The sequence below is a fragment of the Terrapene carolina genome, unplaced genomic scaffold, assembly GCF_002925995.2.
Source record: "Terrapene carolina triunguis isolate 2854851 unplaced genomic scaffold, T_m_triunguis-2.0 Scaffold85, whole genome shotgun sequence".
Lineage (NCBI taxonomy): Eukaryota > Metazoa > Chordata > Testudines > Emydidae > Terrapene > Terrapene triunguis.
In genome coordinates this window covers 3902960-3924520 of record NW_020664436.1, presented here as the reverse complement: position 1 = coordinate 3924520, position 21561 = coordinate 3902960, and the positions used below count along the sequence as shown (strand labels likewise).

General features: G+C 43.0%; 1 protein-coding gene across 1 annotated transcript in view; it reads right to left on the bottom strand.

Moving 5' to 3' along the window:
- KIF6 (kinesin family member 6) overlaps nt 1-21561 on the bottom strand; it is a 291482-nt gene that overhangs the window by 71463 nt on the left and 198458 nt on the right. The window contains exon 15 of the mRNA XM_024203468.3: nt 21296-21351. Within this exon, the coding sequence (XP_024059236.2) occupies nt 21296-21351 (56 nt within the window). The remainder of the gene's footprint in view (nt 1-21295; nt 21352-21561) is intronic.

Here is a 21561-nt window from a genome sequence, read left to right as displayed (position 1 = left end):
TATGACTGGGTTTGGACAGTACTTGCTTTTTAGGCAAAACAATGAATGATGCAATCTGAAGCTGGTATTGCATCATACATGATATGAATTGCATCATGTTATTCCTAGAAGTCATGGATGATGCAATCATAACGAAGCTTACATCACTCTGCTGAACAAATTGCCCTATATCAGCTCTAGAAATCATACAGTGTCATGTTCTCTTATTTGTCAGTGTTTGATTTTGCAAAGGGATACATTTCTGTTTAGCCAAAGTGAGCAGAGATGCCTCGTACTTGTGTGAACAGTGCAGATAACTTCTGCTATGTTTGTGGTGAAGTGACTTTTGCATCACAAAAGCGCAGTATAACCACTCTGGTTAAGAAAGCCTATCACCTTTATTTTGGCTGCAAAATTGGAGATCAGGACAAGAGGTGGGCCCCCACACATATGCTGCAACACTTGTACAACAAATCTTCGCCAGTGGTTGAACAGGAAAAGGAAATCTATGCCTTTTGCAGTGCCAATGATTTGGAGAGAGCCAACAGATCATACCAGCAATTGTTACTTCTGCATGGTGCCTCCAGTTGGGAAAGGTATGTCAAAGAAGAAAAAGTGGACTGTGCATTATCCAAACATTCCATCAGCTATACGCCCAGTACCCCACGGAGAAGGACTGTCGGTTCCTGATGCACCAGAATCATTCTCACTTGAGTCAGACAAGGAAGAGGAAGAGGATGAAACTTCTGGTCCTGAACCATCAATGTCACAGGACCCACATTTTCTCCCATCCTCCTCCTCTGAACCACACCTCATAACACAAGGTGAACTGAATGACCTTGTCAGGGATTTGGAACTACCCAAGAGTAAGGAGGAGCTGTTGGGCTCCAGACTACAGCAGTGGAATCTCCTGGCAGGTGATGTTAGGGTTTCCATGTTCCGTGACCGTCAAAAGGATCTTGTCCCATTCTTCTTCATGGAAGGTGATCTTGTAGCCTGCAACAACATCGATGGTGTGATGGCAGCCCTCAACATCGTTCACGATCCAGATGAGTGGAGACTGTTCATTGATTCATCGAAGACGAGTCTTAAAGCTGTTTTACTGCATAATGGCAATCTTTTGCCATCAATTCCAGTTGGTCATGCAGTCCATATGAAGGAAACCTATGACAACATGAAAAAACTTTTGAGCTGCATAAACTATGACCAACATCAGTGGCAGCTTTGTGGCGATTTGAAGGTTGTTGCTCTCTTGCTTGGTCTGCAGACTGGATACACAAAATACTGCTGTTTTCTCTGCGAATGGGATAGTCGTGCAAGAGATTCCCACTACATCAAGAAAGATTGGCCACTCCGACAGTCATTGGAGCCTGGGAGGAAAAGTGTTCAGCATCCACCACTTGTTGAATCAAGGAAGATTTTGTTACCACCCTTACACATCAAGCTGGGTCCGATGAAGAACTTTGTCAAGGCCATTGACAAAACACAAGCAGCTTTCAAGTACCTGCATGGAAAATTTCCAAGGTTAAGTGAAGCTAAGATAAAGGAAAGTGTCTTTGTTGGTCCTCAGATTCATGAACTTCTTCGAGATGATGCATTTGACCATGCACTGCGTGGCAAGGAAAAGACGGCATGGAAAGCCTTCCAGTTAGTGGCAATACATTTTCTCGGAAACAACAAGGCAGACAACTACAGGTTGTTGGTGGAAAACCTCCTCAAGGCATACAAAAGCCTTGGTTGCAACATGTCACTAAAGATACATTTTTTGCACTCTCATCTAGATTTTTTTCCACCGAACTGCGGAGTAGTGAGCGACGAGCACGGCGAGCGATTTCACCAGGACATTGCAACAATGGAGAAACGCTGTCAGGGCAAATGGAGCCCATCCATGCTTGCAGACTATTGCTGGACAGTGACAAGAGATGCTCCATTTAACGAATACAAGAGACAAGCCAAGAAGAGCTGAGTAGACACTGAATAGGACTAAACTATGTACAGAATAGTTTTTTGCCTTTTGTTTCATAATAAATTTGATTTATATAACCCTTTTGCTGATTTTTAAAGTGTTACATAAACAGGACAGGTGAAATATTATCATGTAAAGCAACCATAAACACATGAAAAGACCTAGGTTTACAATTTATGATTAAAACTCTACTATCTACACAATATACATAGACATAAAATGTAAAAACTTAAATATCTTAGAAACAGTAGCCAAACAGTTGTTTTAATTGTCATATTTGAATTCAGCACATCACAATACATAATAAATAGCACATTTTATCTCTGAAGCAGATGACTTCTCAAAAATTGTAGACCAGTGTTACTTTACTGTAAGCTATAATCAACCAACAGACCACATTCTGCCTCAGCACAGGAAGGTACATCTCCCACTGAAATCTGGAGGACTTACACTGGCCAAAGCAGGCCCAAATATTCTAGACTTTCTGTACGCTGCTCTTAAGACATTCCACACCAAGCCAGATTTGCTGCTGCATCCAGCTTCCATTAGGAACAGCAGAAAGGGGGAAAGGGTTGTCAGAAAGCCTGCTATGGTTCACTGATTCTGTAACCAGCCCCAGCCCTGGGTATGGGCTAGAATAATGGACCATATGCCAGCTGGGGACTGATGGAGCACATTGCACCCAGACTTCTCCTTCTATTTGCTCTGACACCCCCTCAAAACATGCCCCCTGCAACCATGCAAGGTAGGAGGCATGGAAGGAGACTATGTCTGCTGGGGAGATCCCCATACAGGGGGAATCTCCGGGTTGGGGCTTGAGGTCAGTCTGCTTCCCTTTGCATCACCTGAATGGCACAATGGGGTAGAGCAGAGCCAAGAATCTGGCCCACGATGTGTATGGTAATTAAAAGAAGCAAGAACAGGTGCTGAAGTTCTCTCCTGGTTTGAAAAGGGTAGAGCAGTACTTTACACACCAACCAAGTCGATTTTCTTGTCTGTTTTCCCCATTTTCTTGTTGTTCTGCTTACTATTAGTTTTCTAAATATAGCCATTTATCTGAGGATAGCAACATTATTTCATTATAATAGCCCCACAGGTTGCTAAGAATAAAGATGCTAATTGAGTGTAACCTCACAATTCCAGCACTGTTCCCACATGTAATACTGCTTCTGAGCTACTTTGCAATGTACTTTACATGGAATTTTAGGCATAAATTCCCACATAGTGAGATAAATATAACTAAAAAACAAACAAACAACTCCCCCAAACCCAGGCTCTGCACACTGGAAATGGACAATACATTTATTATTATGAACTTGCATTGAATCACCAGGGAGTGTGAGCTGGTAGTAACCAAAGGCTGCTGACCTACATGAAATAAATTGGTAGTATCAAGCCTGTTGTGGGCCACACCACCTGAATAAGAAGAGATCATTTCAAAAGCTATGGGGTCAATTTGGAGCTTTTCCATATGGTGCTCTGCAGGGCTCTGGAGAAGTTTTATTTAAGTTCTGCCTCAAAAAATCACATCTGGAACATCATTAGGAACAGAAAGAAACTCTCTAATAGAACAGGTCATGGTGAATGATGAGTGATACTCCCCTAATGGAAAGAGAGATACACAAAGGGGAGAATAAATTAAAATTTAAAGAGTAGTAACAAATCGAAAAATAGTTAGTATCCTGCAATGAGAGGTAATTTAGATTTCTAATGAATAGCAAACTTCAGCTAATGACAAGGTGATTAAGAAATAAAATCAGCAGAAATTCAGGGCTTGTTTACATGATGAAGGCTATAGTAGCATAGCTATGGTGCAGTAGCTTTGCCACTATAACCCTGTAACAGGAATGCAGACTTCAACAAAAGAAGGGGTTTTTCTGTAACTGTAGGAACTCCAACTCCCCAAGCAACTGTAGCTAGGTAGGAGAAAGCATTCTTCATGTCGACCTAGCTACCCTGGGGGTTAAGTTGGGCATAGCTACAGTGCTCAGGGATATGGATTTTTCACACCACATAGTGCTATAACTATGTCGGCCCAAGTTCCTTTGTTTTTAATCCTATCATTTCAAATATCATAGAATCATAGAATATCAGGGTTGGAAGGGACCTCAAGAGGTCATCTAGTCCAACCCCCTGCTCAAAGCAGGACCAATTCCCAACTAAATCATCCCAGCCAGGGCTTTGTCAAGCCGGGCCTTAAAAACCTCCAAGGAAGGAGACTCCACCACCTCCCTAGGTAACGCATTCCAGTGCTTCACCACCCTCCTAGTGAAATAGTGTTTCCTAATATCCAACCTGGACCTCCCCCACTGCAACTTGAGACCATTGCTCCTTGTTCTGTCATCTGCCACCACTGAGAACAGCCAAGCTCCATCCTCTTTGAAACCCCCCTTCAGGTAGTTGAAGGCTGCTATCAAATCCCCCCTCATTCTTCTCTTCTGGAGACTAAACAATCCCAGTTCCCTCAGCCTCTCCTCATAAGTCATGTGCTCCAGACCCCTAATCATTTTTGTTGCCCTCCGCTGGACTCTTTCCAATTTTTCCACATCCTTCTTGTAGTGTGGGGCCCAAAACTGGACACAGTATTCCAGATGAGGCCTCACCAATGTCGAATAAAGGGGAACGATCACGTTCCTCGATCTGCTGGCAATATCAGGATGTAACATTTTAGAGTTAGATTTCAAAACTGCAATCACAAGGGAATGGCACTTAGAATGTTATACAAAACAAATACACACTGAACTATATTTTTTCCAACATTATGTTGAAACTACCAGGCCAAGGAAGTAATGAGAAAAGAATCTGAAGATTGTCTGCCATTCAACTCTAACTGGCTACTGCTATTTTTGATGGACACATAAACATGTCTGGTTTATTACAAAATGACTTTGAAACTAGCCTAGGGATCAGAAACAGACTGGGGCTTCCAGGCACTAGGCCATGTTGAATAAACTCCCAGGTGAGAAATTACATCTGGGACTATTTGCTCCCGTAGCCTATTGGTCTCTTTTGTTTTTCTCAGATAGTAGGAGATTTCTCAGGGATAATCTGCTTGATTATGTTAGTCAAAAGTGACAGTCCAGAAGAGCAAACAGCACATTGCTTATCTCAGATTATGTATGGTAACATATGCTATCATTGCCCCTTCTTCTGACACCAGTATTCTGTTCTGACACCAGTGTCATCCCTCTGTCAAGCAGTAGCAGACATCTGGGACCTTGCAGGTTAGCTTCCCCAGTGGAGGAGACATCAGTGATGCGCAGTCTGGGTATACTCCAAGTGTAACTTGCTTTATTTATGCATACACACCAGTCCTCAAACAGAGCTGGTCAAACAGCATGCAGTCAATCTCTTCTTTCAAAAATCTCAGTTCTACACTAATGCCAGGTTCCCAGAGAGCCATTCCATATCAAGGATTGATTCTAACCAGGGCCGGCTCCAGCTTTTTTGCCGCCCCAAGCGGCGAAGAAAAAAAAAGGAAAAAAAAAAAGGAAAAAAAACCCCCCCCGATTGAGTTGCCACCGAAGAGGAAGAGATGGAGTGAAGGACCCGCTGCCGAATTCCCACCGAAGACTAAAGTGGAGCGCTTGAGCTGCCGCCGAAGTGCCGCCGAAGACCCAGACGTGCCACCCCTTTCTATTGGCTGCCCCAGGCACCTGCTTCTTTCGCTGGTGCCTGGAGCCGGCCCTGATTCTAACCAGAGACCAAAGCAGACGGCAAACTCCCCTGACGCTCACACAGCTCCTTCTTCAAGGACCACTGCCTCTACGTAGAACACTGCAGAACAACACCTAATAACAACATGGCATGTCTTCCTATGGCTGAAAATTTGCTTGCATGCTAGGGAAAAGACCACCGCCATGAGGGAAAACCTGCCTTACCATTAGCGAGCACCAACTTTGCTGAATCTGGAGTATTAGGAAGTCTCTGGAAAATACTGATCTTACAACTCAGAAATTTCAGTTTTCCACCTTTACCACTGGACTCTCTGTCCTGTATCCTTCTCATCAATAAGGTCACTGACCCAATGGCCCTCCCATATATAAATTAGAAATTAATAGTTTTAACACCCAGCCCATAAAAGGACAGTTTTTACCTTCTGGTGTTTTGACTCTGCATGATTACGAAGGCCATTTATAGTAGTGCTGGAAGTTTGCTAACTAGAATCACATTTAGACTGATTGGCATAATTTTGTAAGCAAGTTTATTACACTGTTTACTCCTGCCTTTGCTGCACAGTGAAACCATGGTACTGTTATTACTTCTCTATGTTACTAGAGCCCACCAGTCGGAATGAAAGCCTTATTGTGCTAGATGCTGTACAAACACAAAGAGACAAAACCATTTCCTGGAAGAGTTTACAATCTAAATGGACAAGGCAGACAAAGTGTAGAAGAAAATAATGATTATTATTCTCATTTTACGGATGGAAACTGAGGCACAGAGAGATCAAGGGACTTGCCCAAAATCATGTATCAAGTCTGTGGCTGAGCTAGGAGTTGAACCTAGAGTCCCAGTCTAGAGTCCTAACCTTCCTCTCTTTCATTATGGCTCTGGATAACAGTATTAGTGCAAGATTGTATATGGCGTTAGATAAAGGGCCTAAAATGACAGCAAATCTGCTGTACATGTGATCAAAATATTAACATAGTTGTTTTACTCTAGAAATGCAAATTTAATCTCACACTAGAAAGCTGATTTAGGTGACCTTTTAATGATCAGTCTTTTCTGATCAGTTTTAAAAGACCAAGGATGGAAATATTTCATATAAAATAAATGAAAGAAAAAAAGGAAGAGGGGATCTGGCCTTATTTATGATATTTATCACCAGAGTATCTAAGGTCCCAGTCCAATGGTTCTTAACCTGTGGCCCGCGGGCCACTTGCGCCCAATCAGTACAAAGCTGCGGCCCATCTGACATCCTCAGGGTCACACAGGTAGTATTGGATGCTGCCCACATAATGGTAAATAGGTTGAGAACCACTGGTCCCAGTCAAATTTCCACTGAAATTAACTTCAGTGGGAGTTGGATGAGGTCCTCAATGTTTTGTGTAGCTTGGGAGCCTTTGCCCTCCAGACCATCAACATAAGTACAACTCAGGATGACTGTAAGTGAAAGAGATTACTATCGGAAAGCTATCTGGTGGTCTATGTGAAATGAATTTGGTGGGTTGAGTCCAGTTGCTTGTGGACAGATGTTCACATAATAAAAAATACTGTCACAATTGGCTCCAATTGCCACTCTTCTTAACAGTCTCAGCAGAAAGGCCAATAATTAAATGAGCATGGAGACCAAACTATCCTTAGTGACTGACTGCTTGGCCCCTTAGTAATAGTTTAATTTAACCAGCATTTTAAATTGTACAGAATGACAAACGCATATGATAGGCACTATAAAGTCAATGAAATAAATAATGAACCCCCCCAACTCAGAAGTAGTCAGTTTTTCCCAGTGTTTATGGATTATTATACCACTGTCCATAGCATAAGTATTTTATAGAGAAACGGACGATTCTGGAACATACGAACAAAAAGGATGAGGTCAGGGGAAAAGGAGAGAGGGAAATGAGAGCAGGGATGAGGAATTTACTGTACCCTCATGCAATTGTGCTAGCACCTCAGTGACAAACAAAGACAGGGTTCTCCTTCTGCCTTAAGAAATGTTAAGTGTGTTGCTTTGCTGACTGAATTTCCCCTTTGCTTGTTTTGGGATGGGAGAAGAGAGAGGGGAGAAATGCAGTAACACCACCAAAACTGTGATCATATTATTTATCTGCATGGTGGGAAAAGGAAACAATGCTATTGCACCCCATTGCCAGCAAGCAGGCTGCACAGTTCAACAAACAGAGACTGAAGGCCCCAAACCTGCAAACACTTACATACGTTTAACTTTATATACGTTAGTAGTCCCATTCAAATCAATGGGAGTACTCATGTTTGTAAAATTAAGCATGTGTGTTAATGTATTTGAAGGATTGGGGCCTTTGTTTACTTTTATGATTTCAAAGAGGCAAGCTTCAAATTGAAGATCACAGAATCCCTGTGGCAACTCTTCAGGGTAAATCCTGATCAAAGCCTGAATATGGTTCAACAACCAGGCCCTGTTGGCAAATGGAATTTTGCAGGAAAGCAGCCATGAATAGAAACACACTTGTGACAAACTGTGGTTTAACTGAACTGAGATCAGGGGATCTGTATTGCCTCCTCCTAATCACATGAAAGCTGTGAGGGTGTCTGAATGACCTACAGATTCCCATCCAAGCTTTTACAGCCGGGGAAGACATGCAGATAGACTGCAGTTATCAGAATGCAAATTCAGTGCAATATGTATGTTTCACAAAATACGTTTTTAATTTTTGTTGCTGTATTAATAAACCTAATGTTTGCTGCTCATTACCAATTGAAATAGCAATCATGGGGCCAAATGCAGAAGTCTTTTCAGAGTTTTTATTCAATCCTTAATTAAGCAGAACTCCTGCCAACCTCAATGGGTGTTTTGCTTGAGTAAGAACTTCAGGATTTGTTCCATGGAATTTACAAGTCTCGGCTACAGATAACAATTCATACTATACTACCTGAAGGAGGAAACACTGTGTAGTGGTATTTTTAGTGGAGTTATCTGTTCATTAAATCTTCATACTGGATTCATTTACTTGTGAATTGCTTGCTTCTCATTTGATCTAGGGTTGCCTCTGGAATGTAACTTTTTTTTTCTCTTTGAGTTTCCCAGTACTCTTTTAATCCTAATTTTACAATTTTTGTTATGCACTAGTCACTTCCAATAAAATTCATTGAACATATAAATCAGATATAAGACTGGAAAAGTACTTGAGACTTTCTGGAAGCAAACTAGAACAGCGAATTACACTAATCAGCAGCTATGAAGTTTCAATGTTTATTTCATTAAACCAAAATGCATTTCAGAATCCTGTGCTAGACACTGGATATGCATTCCAAAACTGGACAATTCTTTCCTGCTTGCATTCTCACTTCCTAAATGGCTGGAACAATTTATGTCCAGTGAGCTAGTGTTTTGACTTTTACATTACCAGGCAATCAATAAATAATAATACTAATAATGAGCTTCTAGAAAGCAGTAAGGCGCTTTGGGTGAAATTCATTTCCGTGGAGAAAGCCAGCGCAAGACTACACTCCATTTAAGCCCCACTTAATGTCAGGAGTTCAATGGTGCATAGGCATTGTATTGTCCCTCAACAGAGGGTGAATTTCACCCTTTGTGAATTTATATGCCCTTCCACTACAAAGTTAAAAATGCTTTTGGCTCACACATAATTTTCCGCAATTATTTAAATCCATATAATATTGACATAGCCATTCATACAACATTCCTACAATCTTCCTTGGGATTCTTTTGCCTAAGTAATTAGTTCTCCTTTCTCAGAGTGTGTAATTTATACTGGCAAGTGAGGTTAAAAAACCCTCAAAATGGACTTCTTCAACTGTAACTCCACACATTGCCTCAATGGTGTTTTGCAACATCTCTGTCTTGAGAAATCTGATTGTTTTAATCTTAGTTAAGGCCTTATCTACACAGGAAAATTTTATCAGTTATACCAATAGAGTTATACAGGTATAATAACTATACCTATAGAGGTAGAGTTATATCAGTATAGCACCCTTCCCTTTTTCCCACCTCCAGTGGACAGTTATTCTGGTACATGCGTAGGGTTTTTATTTTTTTTTAAACACATCCAGGGTGACATAGGGTGAATATATGCAGGAAATTACTCTTCTCTACCTTGCATGGTGTCCGAAGAAGTGAGGTTTTTACCCACGAAAGCTTATGCCCAAATAAATCTGTTAGTCTTTAAGGTGCCACCAGACTCGTTGTTCTTCTCTACCTTGATGCTCCCACAAGAAAGTTACATGAATACAGCAAGATAAGAATAGGACCTTTAGGCATTTTGGACTGGACTCCCATTAACTCTTACAGGACTGGGATTTGACTCTGATTCTCTCTTCATGAAGCACAGCATGCATCGTAACACAGTTTTTTGTGTCACCCCTCTGTTGTGATAACTATGCCAGCCTCAAAGGCATATTTGCCTGTTCTCCAACAAGTTTCCATGCTTTCTTCCACAACTTCCATGAGCAAAACTTTAAGACCACAATTCTATCACCCTTCAAAGACTTACTTCTCTTGTGACATCTACAAAAACTCAGCCATACAATAATGGCTAGGTTAACATGGCAGTTAGGAATAGCTGATTTTATTAAGTTTTTTAAAAGGGGAGATGATTTGGTACCATCACACACCACTGAGCTGTGCAATCATGTAGCTGTGTAAGCTTATTTTCATTATGCTCAACTCCTTCCTTGCTTTTCCTTTTTTTGTTTGTCACATTCACTTGCTGTGTCTTGATTAAGTTGCCTTCAGAGACACTATTACTAACCAGAGATTTAAAAAAAAAAAAAAGATTTTCTTCAGATGTTTCATATGCCAGGTGGATGAAAAGAGACTGAAGTCTCAGCAATCCCCAAACAGGATATTAATAGCAGATGAGGACACCTGGGATTCATTCTTTAGGTGTCCTTGACTTATAAAGCACCATCTTCTCTTTGAGTGAGATTATGTGTGTGCATATGCGTGTGTGTGCAGTGGCAGGGAGAAGGGAGAAAATGAAAATGCTGATGGACCCCAGGCTAAGAAACAGGAGCTCCAAAAATAAAAATACAATATACTTAATATAGTGTTTGAACTCAAGCCATTAAAACCAACAACATAAAATTTCAGAGTTATGGTATTAGTCCATCCCTAACTCAGACAGAGTACTGCATCTGCTAAGGGATGCAGGAGTTCTCCTGCCAGATGAGACTATGCCCTGGTCTACACTACGAGTTTAGGTCAAATTTAGCAGCGTTAGATCGATTTAACCCTGCACCCACCCACACGACGAAGCCATTTTTGTTGACTTAAAGGCCTCTTAAAATCGATTTCTGTACTCCTCCCCGACGAGGGGATTAGTGCTGAAATCGACCTTGCTGGGTTGAAGTTGGGGTAGTGTGGACGCAATTCGACAGTATTGGCCTCCGGGAGCTATCCCAGAGTGCTCCATTGTGACCGCTCTGGACAGCACTCTCAACTCAGATGCACTGGCCAGGCAGACAGGAAATGCCCCGCAAACTTTTGAATTTCATTTCCTGTTTGGCCAGCGTGGCAAGCTCAGAGGTGACTGTGCAGATCTCATCAGCAGAGGTGACCATGGAGTCCCAGAATCGCAAAAGAGCTCCAGCATGGACTGAACGGGAGGTACTGGATCTGATCGCTGTATGGGGAGAGGAATCCATGCTAGCCAAACTCCGTTCCAAAAGACGAAATGCCCAAATATTTGAAAAAATCTCCAAGGACATGAAGGACAGAGGCTATAACTTGGACCCGCAGCAGTGCCACGTGAAACTTAAGGAGCTCAGGCAAGCCTACCAAAGAACCAGAGAGGCAAACGGGCGCTCCGGGTCAGAGCCCCAGACATGCTGCTTCTATGATGAGCTGCATGCCATTTTAGGGGGTGCCCCTACAACTACCCCACCCCTGTGCGTGGACTCCGTCAATGGACTCTCTCGCAACAAGGATGTGGATTTTGGGGACGAGGAAGATGATGATGAGGAGGAGGTTGAAGATAGCGCACAGCAAGCAAGCAGAGAAACCGTTTTCCCCGACAGCCAGGAACTGTTTATCCCCTGGAGCCAGTACCCTCCCAACCCAGCCAAGGCAGGCTCCCAGACCTTAAAGGCGGAGAAGGGACCTCTGGTGAGTGTACCTTTGTAAATACAATACATGGTTTAAAAGCAAGCGTGTTTAATGATTAATTTGCTCTGAAGACTTGGGATGCATTTGTGGCCAGTACAGCTACTGGAAAAGTCCATTAACATGTATGGGGATGGAGCGGAAATCCTCCAGGGCCATCTCAATGAAGCTCTCCTGGATGTACTCCCAAAGCCTTTGCAAAAGGTTTCTGGGGAGGGCAGCCTTATTCCATCCTCCATGGTGGGATACTTTACCACGCCAGGCCAGTAGCACTTAGTCTGGAATCATTGCATAACAAAGCATGGCAGCGTATGGTCCCGGAGTTTGCTGGCATTCAAGCAACATCCGTTCTTTATCTCTCTGTGTTATTCTCAGGAAAGTGATATCATTCATGGTCACCTGGTTGAAATAGGGGAATTTTATTAAGGGGAAATTCAGAGATGGCCCTTCCTGCTGGGCTGTTTGCCTGTGGCTGAACAGAAATCATCCCCGCTGTTAGCCACACAATGTGGGGAGGGGTGAAGCGATCATCCCAGAGAATTGGGTGTGTGTGTGGGGTTTAGTTGGGTTTGTGCTGCACGTTAACCCGAAAACCGCAGCCCCTCCTTTTAAATGGCCAACCCAACGGGTGGCTTGGTATGGGAAATGAGGGCACTGCTGTTTGAAACCATTCCCAAATGTTATGAAGGTTAAAGAAGCCAAAAGACTGTGACTTACCATGTCTGCCTGCAAGCCGAATTCTGTTGCCCACCGGCCCTGCGTGTGTGATCTCTCACATCAAACCGGCAGGCCCTCAATATAAGAGGCAAAATGCGACCTTGTAAAGAAAGCACATGTGCTATGTAATGTTAACAGCTTGGTTCACTGTGAAAGAGTCTACCCATTGTTCTCTAAAATGTGTCTTTTTAAATACTACTCTCCCTTTTTTCCTCCCGCAGCTGCAAATGTGTCAATACTCCCCCTATCATCTCCGCCCCAGAGGCTAGCAAAGATTAGAAGGCGAAAAAATGGCACTCGCAATGAAATGTTCTCTGAGCTCATGCAGTCTTCCCACACTGAAAGAGCCCAGCAGAAAGCGTGGAGGCAGACAATGTCAGAGTGCAGGAAAGTACAAAATGAATGCGAGGACAGGAGGGATGCGCGAGAGGACAGGTGGCAGGAGCAAGAGGAGAGGTGGTGGGATCAAGATGATAGGTGGCGTCAGCGTGATGAGAGGAGGCAGGAAGCAATGCTGAGGCTACTGGAGGATCAAACTGATCTGCTCTGGCGTATGGTTGAGGTGCAGGAAGGGCAGCAGGAGCACAGACCGCTGCTGCAGCCCCTGTGTAACCAATCGCCCTCCTCCCCAAGTTCCATAGCCTCCTCACCCAGACGCCCAAGAACGCGGTGGGGGGGCCTCCGGGCACCCAACCACTCCACCCCAGAGGACTGCCCAAGCAACAGAAAGCTGGCATTCAATAAGTTTTGAAGTGCAGTGTGGCCTTGTCCTTCCCTCCTCCCCTCCTCCACCACCCCACCCGGTGCTTCCCTCCTCCCCTACCCCTCCCGGGCTACCTTGGCAGTTATCCCCCCATTTGTGTGATGAATTAATAAAAAATGAATGAATTTGAAACAACAATGACTTTATTGCCTCTGCAAGCGGTGATCAAAGGGGGAAGGGGAGGGCAGCTGGCTTACAGGGAAGTAGAGTGAACCAAGGGGGCGGGTTTTCATCAAGGAGAAACAAACAGAACTTTCACATCGTAGCCCCCTGACCAGTCATGAAACTGGTTTTCAAAGCTTCTCTGATGCGCAGCGCGCCCTGCTGTGCTCTTCTAACCGCCCTGGTGTCTGGCTGTGCGTAATCAGCGGCCAGGCGATTTGCCTCAACCTCCCACCCCGCCATAAACATCTCCCCCTTACTCTCACAGATATTGTGGAGCACACAGCAGGTAGTAATAACGATGGGAATATTGGTTTCGCTGAGGTCTAACCGAGTCAGTAAACTGCGCCAGCACGCTTTTAAATGTCCAAATGCACATTCTACCACCATTCTGCACTTGCTCAGCCTATACTTGAACAGCTCCTGACTACTGTCCAGGGTGCCTGTGTATGGCTTCATAAGCCATGGCATTAAGGGGTAGGCTGGGTCCCCAAGGATAACTATAGGCATTTCAACATCCCCAACGGTTATTTTCTGGTCTGGAAAGTAAGTCCTTTGCTGCAGCCGTTCACACAGACCAGAGTTCCTAAAGATGCGAGCGTCATGTACCTTTCCCAGCCATCCCACGTTGATGTTGGTGAAACGTCCCTTGTGATCCACCAGTGCTTGCAGAACCATTGAAAAGTACCCCATTTTGTTTATGTACTGGCTGCCAAGGTGCTCCGGTCCCAAGATAGGGATATGCGTTCCATCTATAGCCCCACCACAGTTAGGGAATCCCATTGCAGCAAAGCCATCCACTATGACCTGCACATTTCCCAGAGTCACTACTCTTGATAGCAGCAGGTCAGTGATCACGTTGGCTACTTGGATCACAGCAGCCCCCACAATAGATTTGCCCACTCCAAATTGATTCCCAACTGACTGGTGGCTGTCTGGCATTGCAAGCTTCCAGAGGGCTATCGCCACTCGCTTGTGAACTGTGAGGGCTGCTCTCATCTTGGTATTCTTGCGCTTCAGGGCAGGGGAAAACAAGTCACAAAGTTCCATGAAAGTGCCCTTACGCATGCGAAAGTTTCGCAGCCACTGGGAATCATCCCAGACCTGCAACACTATGCTGTCCCACCAGTCTGTGCTTGTTTCCCGGGCCCACAATCAGCGTTCCACGGCATGAACCTGCCCCATTACCACCATGATGTCCAAATTGCCAGGGCCCGTGCTTTGAGAGAAGTCTGTGTCAATGTCCTCATCACTCTTGTCACCGCGCTGCCAACGCCTCCTCACCTGCTTTTGAAGTTTCTGGTGCTGCATATACTGCAGGATAATGCGTGTGGTGTTTACAGTGCTCATATCTGCTGCGGTGATCTGAGCAGGCTCCATGCTTGCCGTGGTATGGCGTCTGCAGGAGAGCAGAGTGGCAGCGGAAGCGGTCATTCTACTGCACCGTCTGCTGCCAGCAGCACCCAGGACACAACAGCGGCAGCTGAGCTGAGCGGGCTGCATGCTTGCCATGGTATGGCGTCTGCGCAGAAAAAAGGCGCGAAACGATTGTCTGCTCTCACGGAGTGAGGGGCGACTGACGACATGGCTTACAGGGTTGACTTACAGGGAATTAAAATCAACAAAGGGGGTGGGTTTGCATCAAGGAGAAAAAACACACAACTGTCAGACCAAAGCCTGGCCAGTCATGAAACTGGTTTTCAAAGCCTCTGTGATGCACAGCGTGCCTTGCTGTGCTCTTCTAATCGCAAACAGCCTAGTCAGCAAACAGTGCCAGCAAGCTTTTTAACATCCAAAGGCACATTCTACCACCATTCTGCACTTGCTCAGCCTATAGTTGAACTGCTCCTTACTACTGTCCAGGCTTCATGAGCCATGGGAGCAAGGTGTAGGCTGGGGTAGGTGCGACCGCGCAGTGCTGCCGGCTGGGAGAGCAGCCTGAGGCAGAAGCCTCCAGCTTGCATGATATTCCAGGCAGGACTGAATCTCCATGAGACGAAACTTAAAGAAGAGAATGACCTGGAGTCACTCCCATTTATGTCCAGGCGCCCCTGACTGACCTCACCGAGGTCGGCCAGGAGCACCCAGGAGACGACGACGACGGCTAGCAGTCGTACTACACCATCTGCTGCTGTGAAGGCAAGGAGCTGCTGCTGTGTAGCAATGCAGTACCGTATCTGCCAGCAGCACCCAGGAGACGTACTGTGATAGTGAGCTGAGCGGGCTCCATGCTTGCCATGGTATGTCGTCTGCACAGGTAACCCAGGAAAAAAGTCGAGAAATGATTGTTTGCCGTTGCTTTCACAGAGGGAGGGAGGGGGGCCTGATGACATGTACCTCAAACCACCCGCGACAATGTTTTTGCCCCATCAGGCACTGGGAGCTCAACCCAGAATTCCAATGGGCGGCGGAGACTGCGGGAACTGTGGGATAGCTACCCACAGTGCAACGCTCCGAAAGTCAACGCTAGCCTTGGTACTGTGGACGCACTCCGCCGACTTAATGCGCTTAGTAGGGACACACACAATCGACTGTATAAAATCGATGTCTAAAAAATCGACTTCTACAAAATCGACCTAATTTCGTAGTGTAGACATACCCTATGTATTGCAATACCCAGGAACGAGTGTAATCTGACTGGAATAGTAGCCTTAACCTTCTATGTTGTTTCTTTGCGGGTCTAAACCTTACTATTAGTTGAATAAAGATTTTTCTAAGCAATAGTTCTGATTTTCCACTGTCTTGCAACTTCTGTCATCATTTACATCAGTGCAAAATGGGTATAAAACTCTGCCACTGGTGTGAGTGGAGAGTTTTGAGGCAACAGTGTTTTACACCCACTTGGGTACTCACATAAAAGGCTGCATAAAATGTAAGGCAGTGGACAATCTTGACCAATATTTTATTCTTTGCCTCCTCTTATTGTTAGCCCTTCACACTTCTTCTTGTGCTACTGCCCTCACAACAACTCTCACTGCCTTACTCTATCATTGGCAGTATTACAATGTATTATGAAAATGATATAAGTGCTATGTATAAAAAATTAATTACACTGTAATCTCATTTTCTAATAGTAGCTCTTTGGCCTCACTGAAGAGTATGATTGTCTTGGATATCATACGATCTCATGCATTAATCAGCCTCACCATAACGTTTCAGAGAAGGCAGACCAATGAAACATCACAACATTCCTGGGGGTACGGTTGCACAGTCAACATCACATGCACATAATCCACCCACCTAGCCTTTTTCATTATTAGAGGGCCTGTTGTTTGCTTGCACAGCTATTACTCCCACATGAGTTTGCCTTTCCTCAAACAGCTTCAATTATAGCGTTAGCTGATTTCTGGACAGACTAAAAGGAACAGCTGCCTCCCTTTGGGCTTTCAAATACCATTTGGTCTAATTTTTTCCTCAGGAAAAATTAGACCAAATAGTGGTATAAACATCCCAAGTAAAACAGACATTTATAGTGAAGCATTGGAAATCTTTACTAATCATATATGCATCTACTGTACATGTGCATATTGCATGCTTGCGTGTGAGCAGCTCTTTTAATCAGTAAACTCAGCAAGACTAGACCAGCTTAATTTTCCTTGTACAGAGCATATTTTCTAAAGTCTCCTCAATGGGCCAAATTCTTCTCTGTTCTAATTCCACTGAAGTAGTGCTCCCAGCCTCTTTGCTGCCACTTGATTGGGGATGCTGACCAGCAGTTTGTGCAGTTGCAGACCCTCTTGCCCTGCCCCTCCAAAATCTTTCACAGAAGAGTGGGAGAGAACTGTTGTGCAGCACTATTTTTCAGTGTGCTGGGAAAAGAGAATTCCTGCTGTGGGGATTCTCTGTGGATAGGATCGCCCGGGGAGTGGAATTGTGATAGTATCACGGCCTTTGAGGCCTTCTAGTAGGCTTCAAGACTTGACCTGGAGGATACTCCCTCCCTCCCAAAACTGTACTATAGGTGCCCATCCTGTGCCCTGAACACCTTACCCATAAGTTAAAAATCAGAATAAACAAGGAACTGCACATAACTATATCCACCTCAGATCAGCCTCTCCTTGACAATCTTGGAGAGGAGAAAAAATCAATGGCCCTTGCAGCATGCACAGAAGGTTAATAATGCTGGGCTCTGGCAGACCAAGTGGGGAGCAGGTTCCAAAGCTGAGGACCCCTCATGGACTGCACCCTGCCAGCAGCTCCTTCTCATTTATATTAAAGTAGCTCCAGCTCAAATACCTCTCTTCATCTCATTTGTGGTAGCATACCACAGGCAAAGAGGCAATCTCTCAGGTGACCAGATCCCAAACCATTTAGTGCTTTATGAGTTAAAAAACCCAACATGTTGAAGTCCACCCAGATGCTTATTGCAAAACCAGTGCAGATCATGGAGTAGTAGGAGAACAAAAGGTTAGAAGTTTATAGAGATTCTTGCACTCAGAGGTTTGGACTATGTGACCATACCCTACAGTTTTATTATTATTATTATTCATGATAGTACAGATTCTGCCTCCTTTCCTCATGTTGAGTACTACCCTGCAATCAGTGGAACTACTCACAGAGTAAGATACTATTCAGTATAAATAAGGGTGGCAGGATTTGATTCTCTGTGGTGCAACTGCAGAGAGGAATTAAAATAGAGGAATGCTAGCTGCAGTATCTTATTACTGATATTATAGTCGTTCTGCAGTTAAACTCCCACTGACTCCTAGGATGTTTTTCCTTTATCTTTTTGTGAAATCAACAACAGCAACCACAAAAGCCTACCAGAAAAAGTCACATTGTGAATTTCTTTGCTCAGTTCCAAGTGCCTTATGTGTTTTTCAAAATGCTGATGTATTTGGGAAGTGGTTGCAGTATTTTGCATAACTTCTATTGCAAAATACTGCAATACTTCCAAAAGAAAGTCAGAATGAGAGGGTAGTTATGACACACAGGATACAAATTTAGGTTACAGCCAACTACTGTCAATATCACTGTATATAATCAGACCATGTGAAATGGGTTCTACATTGCACCAAGTGGCTTACCAGGAGGTTCCCCCAATGACCTCTGTGGTGCATAGTTTTATATTATTAAGTGTAACTTGGAAATAGAAGAAACTGATATTGATGGGATCTGTTCTTGATTTTGTACATCAACTCAGCCAGGAATGTTTTAAGGAAACCAAAACAACAATAAAAGTGAATTAAAGACCTAGCTGCAGGCCCAGATGACTATTATTGCCCCTATCAGGTTTTTCAGTATAATATTGGCAGGTTAGTAAGCTTATGTGGCATCATTAATGTTGCTTTGTCTGAATACGCAAACTATGCATGAGCCAGGCTTAACTGGAAAATTGTTTCAGACTGCTTAACTATGTAAACTGGCCTAATTACTCTGGTTTAGCTACAGAACCTTTCTTGACCCTAGGGATTTAATAATTGTCTGAGAGGTGCTAATAGGCAGGTTTATTAATAGAGGTGATCTGAAAAGGCCCTGATGGGCCGAAGAAATAGCTCAATACAACCTACATTATAATACCACAGTACTAGATTTCATATGCCCAGCATGTAGTTATTAAAAAAAAAATCCTTCTGGGAAAGTGGTTTTGCACTATGATCTCTTTCTTAATCCTCTGGCATTTTATTAATATTTTAAAACTATTAACAAAGTAGCCTATGTTACAGCCTGTGACCCTGAGATTTTGAAGTGATCCATAAAGGTGGACGCTCCCATCAGCGTGGAGTTCAGCTGCGTACACTCACACAGATCCTTTTATAGGATTGGTGCCTAAAAGCCTATACAATACATGAAAAACATTTATAACCACAAAATGAGAGTTTGTCTGCCTATCACTTGAAAAATACCAGATCAATTGAAACTAAAGTTAGTACAAATTGATACTATTAAAAAACCAAACCAACAAAAAACACACCTAAGGTGAGGATTCCAAGTTTCAGCCCAGAGTGAGTTTTTAGGAAAAATTGGTTGTATCTTAGAGAAAACTGCATTTACAATGGATTGGAAGCAGATTCTAGACTAATAATAATAATAAAAACAATAACAACAACAGTAACAATAATACTACTACTATCTTGGACTTTTATTCAAGGATCTCAAAACACTCTACAAAGATGGATATTATTCCCATTTTACAGATGGGGAAATTGAGGTGAGAAGTTAAATGTCTTGACCAAGGTATCACGGTGAGACTGCAGTAGAATCAGGAAGAGAAACATACAGCTCCTTCATCCTAGTCATCCACTCTAACCACTAGAACAGCAACATTTTCACAGTAATCAAACTTTAGGCAACTAAGTTTGTTTAGATGACTGTACTTTTTAGTAATGGCAGTGACCTTGCTTTAGAAAAAATTAAAGCTTTTAGAAAAGGGTTTTTTTAATGAAAAAATCCGCAATCTGTATGTTGTGTCACAGGAAATTTAAAGCAAACAATAACAAACAAATAAGTAAAGTCTTCTAAAGGGTTTCCTTAGAAACAGGTAGAGGGAAAAGGGTTTTCTGTTCTGATTTTTGAAAGGAGCCCTTTGGCATCTTTATGGATGGTTATTATCAGAATTACCTGTGGATGGCAGGTATGTATCTTGAAGTTCAGCACAGCTCTACTGGTCTGTGCATAGTGGCAGCCAGTGATCGAAGGGCTGGCTATTTTCTGCTACTGATCCATTCACTTCTATGCTTAAGTGATGGTGACATTCTTCAGTGTTAATATTGAAACAGTAAATAAAACCAATTTTGATTATCTCAATACAGGATTTGATGAGAAAAACTATTTAACAACAAATGTTTGTAAATGCTGCAACATCACAATTCTGTTCCAGTGTTTTTGTCAACAGTTCTGACTATCTTTTGGGAAAAGGAAAAGCAAACAATACTGCAATCAAAGCCAACGCTTTCCTCTAGATTTTGCTGGGATCCACTAAAACAAATTAAACATAGCCACTCAAAGAGTATGGCTCTCATTTTGGGTTTGTAAAACAGCATTTTGCTGGTACATACTGCCTAGCAGGATACTCTATGGGCATGTGCTACGTGGGAATACTCAGGAAATTTAAGCTGAATGAACTAAAGGTGTGAATTTAAAGCACCCAAACTCCAGTGTGGATGCTGTCATTCAGAAGTAAAGTGGTCTTAATCTGCAAGTGGGGGTTCTACCAAAGCTCCGAAGCTTACAGCTATGGTAATACTCTGAGTGATTATATTGCCGGTCTGTGGAAAAGGATTCTTTCTCTCAGGACCAGTGAAGATTTCCCCAGCATAGAGCTTGGCTGTTTGGGCTAAGAACTAGAGAAAGCATTTGGCCCCCAGGAATATTAAAATCCTAAAGTGTTGTTTCTTCTGAAAAGAGCGAGATAAAAAGGTGTTTTCCTCCTGGTGCAGAGAGATTTCTCTTGAAACCCTGAGATCTTCTAATTTTTTTGTTTGTTTAAACACTCACCCTTCCCATAGGAGTCTCACATTCCTACTTATTAAATGTATAAGGGTGGTGCAAAAAGGCCCAATCAGTACTGGGGTCCTGTTGTGCTAGGTTCTTTACAAACACACAGGTAAGTGCAATCCCTGACCCACACAGTTTACAGTCTTTCTAAACCACACAGTATTTGGATATTTTCCGCACCAGATTCTGGATTGCAAATGCTAAACACCTTTCAACAGGGCTGCGTTCCACTTCAGATAAGTGACAGCTATTACCTAAAGCCCCAAATGAAGAATATATTTGGCTTTCACATTATGGAATTTCTAATAATCAAAGTTTGTACTTAAAATGACCACATCTCCTGTCATCAGCCGGGAACTAGTCTTAAAGAGACTTTTATTAGTAATGGGTTGGTTAATTTTCATCAGAAAACAGACTCTGGTTACATGTCCCTGGTATGTTATGAATGTATGTTAAAACCGACAATTATTTAGATAGATAAGGAAATTAAAACATATCTACTTACTTATTTTATTTCTTACTTCATTTACTTTTTCTCCTAGGGATTTTGCTTCAGCAAACCTAATGACAGAAACAGAATAACAGGTGGAGTTACTCAAAACTACAGCTAGAGCGATTTGTTGAGAATAATTTTTCTAACAAATCAAGACTGTATTTCTCTTTGCAATTTATCTGCAAACTCATTATTGTGAATGATTTGTTATCTGTAAGTAGCGTTGGTCACATTTTTTTAGAAGGAATAGATTTCCATTGTAAAAGGCAATTTTGTTC